Source organism: Haliotis rufescens, unplaced genomic scaffold (assembly GCF_023055435.1).
Source record: "Haliotis rufescens isolate VD_foot unplaced genomic scaffold, xgHalRufe1.0.p SCAF_3, whole genome shotgun sequence".
In the NCBI taxonomy this organism is placed as follows: Eukaryota; Metazoa; Mollusca; class Gastropoda; order Lepetellida; family Haliotidae; genus Haliotis; species Haliotis rufescens.
The window spans coordinates 67,244,300-67,256,726 of NW_025964001.1; the positions used below are offsets into that span (position 1 = coordinate 67,244,300).

General features: G+C 39.8%; 1 protein-coding gene across 1 annotated transcript; it reads left to right on the top strand.

Annotated features, from left to right (window-relative positions):
* Positions 1-1,540: 1,540 nt before the first annotated feature.
* LOC125384422 (hemicentin-2-like) lies at positions 1,541-11,334 on the top strand. The gene is made up of 8 exons (XM_048403487.1): positions 1,541-1,613; positions 2,095-2,346; positions 2,897-3,223; positions 6,623-6,961; positions 7,502-7,543; positions 7,658-7,696; positions 8,113-8,196; positions 9,124-11,334. Exons 1-8 carry the CDS (start codon positions 1,553-1,555, stop codon positions 9,288-9,290), a joined length of 1,311 nt encoding a protein of 436 aa, XP_048259444.1. The 5' UTR covers positions 1,541-1,552; the 3' UTR covers positions 9,291-11,334.
* Positions 11,335-12,427: the final 1,093 nt, after the last annotated feature.

The window sequence follows — 12,427 nt, forward strand, 5'->3', positions numbered from 1 at the left end:
GTGTGATATGGATGTGACATGTATACAACACCGTGTGACATGTAAACAACACCATGTGACATGTATACAACACCGAGTGATATGGATGTAACATGTATACAATACCGTGTGATATGATGTGACATATATACAACAGCGTGTGACATGTATACAACAGCATGTGACATGGATGTGACATGTATACAACACCGTGTGACATGTATACAACACCGAGTGATATGGATGTAACATGTATACAATACCGTGTGATATGATGTGACATATATACAACAGCGTGTGACATGTATACAACAGCATGTGACATCGTGTGACATGTATACAACACTGTGTGACATGTATAGAACACTATGTGATATTGATGTGACATGTATAGAACACCGTGTGATATGGATGTGACTTGTATACAACACCATGTGACATGGATGTCACGTCAAGCCCGTGTGACATTGTTTTGCACACTTCACAATTATGTTTATGATATATGATATGTTATAAGTGCTTTGTTGGATAAAAATGGTCATATTTTTGTTGATCATCTATCGGCACAATAAGTTTGCATGCAGATTTCGATAGCTTAGTCCTTGTACATAGCAATTTGAAAAAGTTTTATGAAATGCATATTTCCTTAAATGATATGTTAATTTCCTTTTCTTGAAACTATTACCGAAAGTACTCAGTACAAATAAATGTAGGACCATTATTTTTAGTTATGTCCTATATTGTGTGGCATGTGTGTGCTAAAAATATAGGATTTATAAATGGCTGTTGAGGTGAAACTGAAATGAAATGAAAATACCGTGCTACCGTACATAAACAAGAGATACGACATCCGATTGTGCGGCGCATTCGTCAATACTCGCCCCTCTCCCTAACCTGCAAGACTCGTCCCCCTATCGATGAATGTAATGTACGAAAATACGACAAACCAAAATAATGAGCGTAACTATAACTAAAAGTACTTCGGTCAAAGAATGCCTCAGGAATAACTTTTGATTTCACACACGTCTTGCATCTAAAAACATACCCTAGATACAGTTAAATGTGTTCAATCATAGTTTAAATACATTACACTGTCTCCGAGCTGACCAGTCCTATTTTATCACCTGATTGTCGTTGTGAACACTATTCAGCAATATCCCTGTCCTCACTGACATATTGACACATGTTGCATAAAACCACAGACTAACCGCATACTAACTGTCATTACAAATAACATACAGCATCATTGTCAGATTTTATTGTAGTGTTTACGGTAATGCATTCGGAATCCAATAGACATGTTCTCCTTCAATGGAAACTGGAACTGAAAGGAATATCTTGAGATGGCGGAAGGAATCCCTCACAAAGGTGAAGCGCACTGTTTCCGTGTGATGTGTCAAAACTGTCAGGGAAAGAACAACAAAATCACAAGTGTTTGCCTATAATGTTTCCTCTGATAATCGAGTGATATGTACCTCAGCTGCAGTTACAAACGACCCGACACTACTTCCTGGAAGTTTGTTATAGACCGTCCTAACTCATTTCTCCCACAAACACCAGCCGTGCAGCGACGATGAAGCTGGTGTGTTGTCCTGCTGTTGTGTTAGTTGTGGCAGTTATTGGATTAAATACAGGTAAGGAATCAAACAAGGTTTGTTATTTTTGTAAGAAACAACATCTTTTCAGTCACAATTGTTTTCGATTGTTTTCTCTGAAAGGATGAACCGGTTAAAAAATCACAATTCCTTTTCAACATCCAGACACCCATCGAACAATTTTCTGTCCAAAACCTGAAGCCAATCAGTTTCCAGTATTTCCTGGAACAAATAATGCTATGTAAGAAAAACAAACACGTGGAACTCATTTCTTCAAGAAAGTTGTATACCTGACCAGGTTAGGAAATATGAATGTACACTACGTTTATAACGAAAACGCTTATAACGAACTGACGGATATAACGAAATGTGTTTTGAAATGTGGTCCCGTCCATTTGCTGAATAGTTGCTGTATATGTGCTTATAACGAACTACGGTTATAACGAAGTAAAATAAGTGGTCCCTTTGAGTTCGTTATAGCCGTAGTTTACTGTGTTGTATACAACCTCCTTTGTTCCAGGTGCAGTTTTTCTGTCTGAGGACTCACCATGGACAATCACGGCTGGGACCACTGCATCTGTCACTTGCGGATACCAAAACATAACAAACTACACAGTGTACTGGGAGAAAGAGGAACATTCAAGGGTTACACCTGGAAATGAAACTCTAATTTTCCAAAACGTCCAAGTCACAGACCACGGAAACTACTCATGCGTTATTGAAGCGAATGACACTGTACTGGAACAAAGAACCTTGGAAATCCGTGTGAGCTGTAAGTAGAATCCGAATTGTCTTTGTTATAAATTCAAACGAATAAGAGACAGCTTTCTAGACTTTAGAATCAAGTTTATAAATTTTGGAATGGTACGAATGGTGACCTAGTTATGACCTGCGTAAATATGCCATGCAATTTGAGGATGGAACTTTCTTGAGTCTCTTTCCATCAATAGTGAGTGAGTGAGTTGGGTTTAACGCTGCTTTTAACAGTATTCCAGTTATTTCGCAGCGTGTCAGCTTAATGTGGGAGGAAAGCCCGAAGTGATGCAGGTCTCAGACGTTTACCACGAGCACGGGTATGGTGCTGACAAACCTAAAAACATAATCGGGGCGAACCGGGATTGGAACCCACAATAACAGGCTTCTGGCGTGCCAAAGGGACGCAACTCTGCAAAGCGAATCGCGGCGACTTAGACGACTTGGACACCCGTGCCCCCCTTTCCGTCAATAACAAAAATTCTTTCAAAATATACATTTATATTACTCTCAATTTTAAACCACAAAATTCTTGTTCTCTTTCGTCTTCACGTTTACACATGTTACAGATCCCCCAGGGAATATTTCGATATCAGTCAGCAACAGAGTCAGAGCTAATTACACCATTTCGGGAGGTGCCAACGCCACTCTGGAATGCTCTGTTGATGGATTTCCTCCTCCCTTCATCACGTGGCGAAAGGATGGCGCCATCATAAAGGAAGAGAACCTCACATATCACTATGGCCTCCACAAGCCTCCCACTGACGGCTTCATTAGTGTCTTCGACGTGATCAACGCTGGGCGTGAAGACAGCGGCACCTATGTATGTACAGCCAACAACAGCGCCAACCAGAATGATAGTTCGGAGGCCGAGGTGCACCTGGCAGTGCCTAACTGTGAGTATGTAGTTGACAGCGCAGTCGTAGAATCAGTTAGATAGATAGATTCATGTCATTGTGCATTTACCAACTACTGTACCTCTTACCAATATCTAAGAATACAGAATTACATAATAATTATTCACATATATGTTGCTATTAACAGATTTATTCCCCAATAACATAATTGTTACAGAGCTGTAAGTGCAATTTGTTTTTCTTTACTCTACTTGGCTTCGTCTTCGGTAAATAAGAAAAAACAGCATTCTTGACTTTGGAATCAAGTTTGTGAATGTTTGTTTGTTTGTTGTTTAACGCCGCACTCAGCAATATTCCAACTATATGACGGCAGTCTGTAAATATTCGAGTATGGACCAGACAAGCTAGTGATTGACATCATGCGCATAGATCCATACAATTGGGAGACGATGACTTGTATCAACCAAGTCGGTAAGTCTGACCACCCGATGCCGTCAATTGTCTCTTACAAAATACCTAGTCGCTTTTTACGGCCAACATGGGTTGCTGAAGACCTATTCAAACCTGGATCTTCACTGGGCATGTGATCTAGTTTAGCAAAGTTTAATGCGCAAAAGTCCATTTAATTTGGCGATGAAAGTGTCATTTAATGAGTGCAAGGAGACATTACCCCCGATCATGAAATCCACTCATACGTCAATAAAAACAATTCTTTCAATATATACAGTATTACTCTTAATACTCCTTCCAAATAATTCTTCCCCCGTAAGTACCCAGGATAGTCTTCGGCAACCCATGCTTGTCGTAAGAAGCGACTAATGGGATCGGGTGGTCAGGCTCGGTGACTTGGTTGATGCATATCATTGTAGATCGAGGTTCATGTTGTCAATCACTGGTTGCATTGCCCAGAGTCCATTATTTACGAACCACCGTCATATATGAGCACGGCGTTAAACAGCAAACAAACACATAGGTTTTAGAACCACTAAATGCTTTCACGTCTTCACATTTGCTCATATTCCAGATCCACCGTGGAATATTTCGATATCTATCAACAACAAAGTCAGAGCTAGTTATACCATTTCGGGAGGTGCCAACGCCACTCTGGTCTGCTCTGTTGATGGATTTCCTCCTCCCTTCATCACGTGGCGAAAGGATGGCGACATCTTAAAGGAAGGGAACCTCACAGACCGCAATGCCCTCCGCCAGCCTCCCACTGACAGCTTCATTAGTGTCTTCGACGTGATCAACGCCGGGCGTGAAGACAGCGGCACCTATGCATGTACAGCTAACAACAGCGCCGACCAGAATGAGGCCGAGGTGCACCTGGCAGTGCCTAACTGTGAGTATGTAGTTGACTGCACAGAAGTAGCATCATTTCTAGCTGGGAAGATCCATGTCATTGTGCCTTTAATGACTAATATACCTCTGACGCACGGGGGGCACGGGTGGCCCAGTCGTCTAAGGCGCCGCGATTCTCTGTGCAGAGTTGCGTCCCTTGGGCACGCCAGAAACCTATGATTGTGGGTTCGAATCCCGGTTCACCCCGATTATGTTTCTAAGTTCGTCAGCACCATACCCGTGCTCGTGGGTTTCACCGAAGTGGTAAACGTCTGAGACCTGCATCACTTTGGGCTTTCCTCCCACATTAAGCTGACACGTCGTGATATAACTGGAATACTGTTAAAAGCCGCGTTAAACCCAACTCACTCACTCACTCTGTCGCACGTATTCATTTCGAGATGATCTCTACGAATCTCAATAGATATGCATGAGAACTAAAGGAGGAATACTAAAGCAGAGGGCGTAGTAATCAAAATTTATTGATTGTGAAGGCATGATTGCCAGGGTTATGTTGTTACTTCTTATTTTGAAGCTTAAGGAATTTTTGATGATTTGATTGGTTTATTTGCTGATCACATGACCAGTTCATTTTTCAACAAAATTCAAAAAGTGACGTTCACAAAGTATTAACTTCACCTTTTGACGTTTACACGATTTTTGACCGGGACTACTTTTCATGGGGAATCCCCGAGTGGAACAATTCTCTCTTTTCTCTCCTGCTCACCACGATCGTGAGGATCGATTATGTCGGTCAATAAGTTAACGTATCTCCTTCTCTCAAAACATTTTACGCAAAGGAAAATTACTGAAAATGACCAAATGAAAATGAAGAACATTGTAAATTTCACCATTTGTGACACATTACTAAATCACCATTCACGGCGTTATTTACTGTATGTTTTGAAATCAAAATATTGGAGCTTAGCTCGGAAAATTGAATATCAAAATTCGCATATCGGTGATCTTGGGTTATTGTTTTTTAAAATCTAATCACCAATGATCATCGTGAAACGTCGCCGATAACCCTACAATGTTTTAGAATGTTTTGGCAAATACGCAAACACGAACTTCGAAGTAACGTTCCGCCATATTGGACAGATGCAAAAGATAGGGCAAACATATGAAAGGACCTATGACTTTACATAGAGACGTGACAGTCATTACAGACGTGACAGTCATTACAGACGTGACAGTCATCACATACATAGCAATGGTAGAACAGAAACAAAGTACCCAGAACATCATCAGGATGCAGTTAAGAACAAGTAAGACATGGTGGTGTTCATTCTAACAACGTTCAAGGGGCGGTCGGGTAGCCTAGCGGTTAAAGCGTTCGCTCATCACGCCGAACACCCGGGTTCGATTCGCGACATGGGTACAATGTGTGAAGCCCATTTCTGGTGTCCCCCGCCGTGATATTGCTGGAATATTGCTAAAAGCAGCGTACCCGATAAAATATAAATGTTGTTCACACAATAAGCAACATATATTAGTATTTTGTTATGACTTTTTTCCGACTTGTATAATTACACATCATAACAATTACTTACATATTTACTGATGCATTAACAACATTACCCTCGAATGCCTCTTACGACACGCATAGTCACCTCTCACGGCAAACATGGGTTGCGGAAGACCTATTCTAACCTGGATCTTCCTGGGCATGTGATCTAGTTTGGCAAACTATAGTGCGTAAAAGTCCATTTAATTTGACGATGAAAGTGTCACTTAATGAGCGCAAGGAGACATAAACCCCGATCATAAAACCCACTCTTCACTTCAGAAGCGGTTACAAATAAGTCTCTTTCCATCAATAACAACAATTCGTTCAACATATACAAACAATATTACTCTAAATACTCCTTTCAAATAGTTCTTCCCCCGTGAGTATCCGGGATAGAATTAGTCTTCAGCAACCCATGCTTGTCGAAAGAGACGACTTATGGGATCGGGTCGTCAGGCTCGGTGACTTGGTTGATGCGTTTCATTGCATGCCAATGGCGTAAATCGATGCTCATGATGTCAATCACTGGTTTGAATTACCCAGATTCGATGATTTAATATTACTCGCGAATGCTATTATTGTTGCAGATTTCCCAGTTTTACAAAATCAAGGGGAACTTTCAAGGAGGTTCACAGTTGTTGAGGGAGAATCAATCGTGGTCAACTTCACAGTCGTCTCAAGTCCAAGGTCATTAGTTGTGAAATGGAGCCTTCAGTCAGATGGAAGTAATGAAACCAGTGTTTGGAGTAGGAGCGTTGACAATTCTCTATGGAACATGAGGAACCGGACATTGTCAACTGATGTCCAGTTATTTCAATTCTACCACGTGAATGTTACTGAAAACATGACCGGTCTGTACAGGGTCATCTTGACCAATCGTCTTCGTCGTAATCTGGATTTGGAATACAGTATCGGAATAGGATATGGTAAGTCGCCCCTAGTGTATATTCCCGACTTGAAGCATGAAACAGTTAAACATAATGTAAAATATTCCCTGAAAAATATAATTACACGTGCATATCGTATGTTTTGTTTTGTATCCAAGGTAATGTATCCTGGTGTTAAGTCTAAATGCTTCAGGTCGTCAGTGGTCAGTGGTCAGTGGTCAATTTCAGGTTTTTGATTGTTTTCAACGGTGTGGGGCGGTCGGATCGCTTAGTGGTTAAAGCGTTCGCTCGTCACGCCGAAGACCCGGTTCGATTCCCGACATTGGTACAATATGTGTCCCCGCCTCGATATTGCTGGAATATTGCTAAAAGCGGCGTAAAACCATACTCACTCACTCACTCACTCAAACTTCTACGGTGTTGGTCTGAGCTGATATTATTAATCACTGGATTGATAGATCCAGACTCGATTAAATTCAGAGGCAGTCGTTGCATAGCTGAAATATATAAAGCAAACAACTGAGATGCTGCATTTCACAGAGAACATTATTGATTTCACTTTATCTTCATATTCCACAGATACCACTGGACGCAGCATCAATGCAACGGACGTTTACAGCAGTAAGTATTCCACAATGACATCACTATAAAACACCAGCACAGTACGTACACAACATTAATGATGTTTAATGTACAAATAATACGACCTCACCCATATAATCGATTCCCTTCCAGATACGACTGATCTGAATCTCAAGGATGACGAGGACTATAGTAAGTACTGCTGAAGCACTGTATGCATGCTTACCAGTTTAGAACTATTGCTGAGTCTGGTTTAACGACTACGTGAACAATATTTCAGTTATTAGGTGGCAGCTTATTGTGGGAGGAAAGCGGTTTTTTTCATAAACTCAAATCTTCAATAAATTACCATAAATAATGCAATAAAATATTCTTTGTTCGATGGACATGCTCAAAAGCCCACTTACCTACACTCTGGGAAAATATATTGTTGGAATATTGTGAAAAGCCAGAGTGAAAAGTCAAGGCCAGAGAATAATAATAGTCTCGATTATCTGCTGAAACAAACCCCACTGGATGTAAGAGGCAAGCTGGGGGTCAATGGATGACTGGAAGTCAGTGATGACACCAGGTGTTCGGGACACACACTCATAGTGTCTTTGTTTCAGCGTGGAAGATACTGTTGGCAGTTGTTGTTGGGGTGGTTGTCACAAATGTTCTCCTCGTTGTCCTGTTGTCTTTCTGCATCAGAGGTTAGTAGTTTACTGTTTACTGTTAGTAGTTTACTGTTAGTAGTTACTGCTTACTGTTAGTAGTTACTGTTTACTGTTAGTAGTTTACTGTTAGTAGTTACTGCTTACTGTTAGTAGTTTACTGTTAGTAGTTTACTGTTTACTGTTAGTAGTTTACTGTTAGTAGTTACTGCTTACTGTTAGTAGTTTACTGTTAGTAGCTTACTGTTTACTGTTAGTAGTTACTGCTTACTGTTAGTAGCTTACTGTTTACTGTTAGTAGTTACTGCTTACTGTTAGTAACTTACGTTGGTAGTTTACTGTTTACCGTTACCTGTTTCCTATTAGTTACTGTTACTTGTTTACTGTTTATAGAACTTTATTGTTAGTTGTTTACTGTTAGAGGTTTTCTGTTAGTACTTTACTGTTAGTACTTTACTAGTAGTATTTTACTGTTAGTTTTTGTTTCTTTGTTTGTTGTTTTACGCCGCACTCAGCAATATCCCAGCTATATGACGGCTTTACTGTTAGTAGTTAACTGTTAGTTGTTTACTGTTAGTTCTTCACTGTTAGTTCTTTACTGGTAGTATTTTACTGTTAATACCTTACTGTAAGTACTCTACTGTTCGTAATTTACAGTTAGTAATTTGCTGTTAGATGTGTACTGTTTATCGTACTATTGTTAGTTGTTTACTGGTAGTATTTTACTGTTAATACCGTACTGTTCGTTATTTACTGTTAGTACATTACTGTTCGTTTACTTGGGACTAGTTAAATTGACGTCAATTACGACATGATCTAAGGGAGGTAACTCTGCCCAGTAATTTGACTTTCAAACTCTCAATGTGAGAACAATGAGTGGATATTTTCAAACAATTTCAAATTGATTTCTGTGCGAATACCACCCCTGTAAGTCCTACTTGTCAAATGTTTGATATCTCGTCACAGGCGTTATGCCAGCGGCAGTCGAACATGTCTACCATGCAGTGGATGAGAGTCTGATGCTGGATCTTCCTGTGACTGAGGCCAACACCAACTACATGCGGCCCTTTGACCCCTACTCCATGCAGCGTTATTTAAACAGGGGCGTGACCTGCATGGAAACAGACGTGTGAACTGTGGCTTCTCACTGAACGATCATCTGTTTAATCGTCACTCATCTTTGCCGACAACCATTCGAAATTGTGTCGCTCTCCAAACTGAATCACTGGACAAGCAAATAGTTTTTCTTTTGTAAACATTATCTCCACTGGTACTGGTGACCGCCTCCGTGGTCTAGTGAGCGTCATACCAAAAGACGTTAAAAGATGGTTCTTGATGGATGGAGTTTCCATAAATCTTTTAGTTGTACATACTATATAATGGTGTACTGCCTTAAATATAACTTCATTTTCTGTAACAACGTGATCTGCATTGCCGTATAACAGTAGGTGTACAATAACAGGTATGTTATGAACAATATCTTAAAGGCTGTTAAAAATAATTTCACGCTGATGACTAAACAATGTACATTCCATGAGATAATGATATGCATTTTCACATGCATTTGAACATGTACAGTTCGGGTGATCTTTTATACCAATTCTGTATAAATCATAATCCAATTGACTGCAGCGGCACATGTATCTCAGTTTTGTGTGTAAGATATTATATTTTCTTTTTCCACATGCGCAGTGAGTACGCAGGTGACGTGTGGTGGTGCTTTTGTAAAGAATTTTTAAAACAAGAAATCGTAGAATTTCGATCTGATAACGGAATAGACGTCCACAATCGGATGGTCGATGGGTAAAAGGATTCCCACGAATGTCTTAGTCTCGTGAGAGGAACACTGATGTTTTCAGAGTTTCTGAGACTGTAGGAGTTTGTTGCAGCAACGGTGTTTGGTAGAATATCTGTTAGATAGGAAGGGGCCATATTATGATTAATTTTAAAGAAAATTAGAGTTTCTGAGACTGTATGAGTTTGTTGCAGCAACGGTGTTTGGTAGAATATCTGTTAGATAGGAAGGGGCCATATTATGATAAATGTTAAAGAAAAGACAAAGTTTACGTTTCTTTCTACGCTCAACAAAGGGTTCCCAACCGGTTTCGTAATATAATGAATGCCTAGGGGCATATTTAGGTAGACCAGTTACAATGCGTGCAGCTTCTAATTGTAATTGTTCTAATTTCTCACTTTGTCCTTCGGTGCAACCATCCCATACCTCACATGCGTATTCAAAGTGTTGTCTTATGAACAATTTTATATATATTGTTAATAGTATTTCTGTGAAGGAGATGTTTGAGTTTTCTCATTGAGTAAATCATCTTGTAAGTTGTTTTTATTATGGTATCTATATAAGACCATTTGCCACTGGCTTCAAGTATAACACCCAAGTGCTTATGACTATTTACAGAGCTGATTACTTTTCCGTTGAAATATAGTTGTAGACCTCCAATGTTGTCTTTGCGAGAGAATAGAACTGATTTATTCTTGTCGGGATTGTAAGTTATGAGCCAAAGTTTCGCCAATTCACTTAAGATTGCTAGATTTGAGCTTAAGGAACGTTCCAGTACACTGTTATCATAGGAGGACATGCCAATCGATGAATCGTCGTCAAAAAGTCTTGTTATACAGTCTAAGTTGTCAGCAATGTCATTTACATAAACAATAAAGAGTAAAGGACCAAGCACGGACCCCTGTGGCACGCCAACCTTCATATTTCTTGGTTTGGATATTTCCCCATTGACAAATACGCTTTGGCTACGGTTACTTATGTAACTGGTAAGCCATTTTAACAATTGACCTTTTATACCATACCTCTCTAATTTATACACACGCCCACTGTGCCATACACGATCAAAGGCTTTTGATACATCACAGAATTCAATAAAATAGTTTTCTTTGTTATCTAATGCTGTACAAATTTGATGATAAAGTTCCATTAGTTGATGGACAGTTGAGTGACCAGCCTGAAACCCAGATTGGTACTTATACCAAACGCAACCAACCAATTCACCGAGTCTGACCACCCAATCGCCGTTCTTTATAAAAAGATATCAAAGGCTTCTATTTTTATAATCTCGATCAATTTATCGGACTGTCAGTTGAAAAACGTTAGTGCATTCTGTTCCCATTTTGCTACAGAAACATAAAGGGAAATCACTCACTGTGCTAAGAGTTAAGACTATAGTTTGGTGTTTTAATAAATATTTTATATCATAATGACATTTGAGCAGAATATCTGATTCCTATGCACAAAGAAATGCATTAAACTCATAAGTCCTTGAACACCTTACGATCTCACCGTGTGACATGTATACAACACCGTGTGACATGTATACAACACCGACTGACATGGATGTGACATGTATACAACACCATGTGACATGTATACAACACCGAGTGACATGTATACAACACCGTGTGACATGGATGTAACATGTATACAACACCGTGTGACATGTATACAACACCGAGTGACATGAATGTGACATGAATACAACACCGTGTTACATGTATACAACACCGTGTGACATGTATACAACACCGAGTGACATGGATGTAACATGTATACAACACCGTGTGACATCGTGTGACATGTATACAACACCGTGTGACATGGATGTGACATGTATACAACACCATGTGACATGCATGTGACATGTATACAACACCATGTGACATGTATACAACACCGCGTGACATGGATGTGAAATGTATACAACACCGTGTGACATGAATGTGACATGTATACAACACCGTGTGACATGTATACAACACCGAGTGACATGGATGTAACATTTATACAACACCGTGTGACATCGTGTGACATGTATAAAACACCGTGTGACATGGATGTGACATGTATAAAACACCATGTGACATGGATGTGACATGTATACAACACCGTGTGACATATTACACAACACCATGTGACATGGATGTGAAATGTATACAACACCATGTGACATGAATGTGACATGTATACAACACCGTGTGACATGTATACAACACCGTGTAACATGTATACAACACCTTGTGACATGTATACAACACCGTATGACATGGATGTGACATGTATACAAGACCTATGACATGGATGTGACATGTATACAACACCGTGTGACATGGATGTGACATGTATACAACACCGTGTGACATGGATGTAACATGTATACAATAACGTATGACATGGATGTGACATGGATACAACACCGTGTCACATGGATGTGACAAGTATACAACACCGTATGACTTGGATGTGACATGT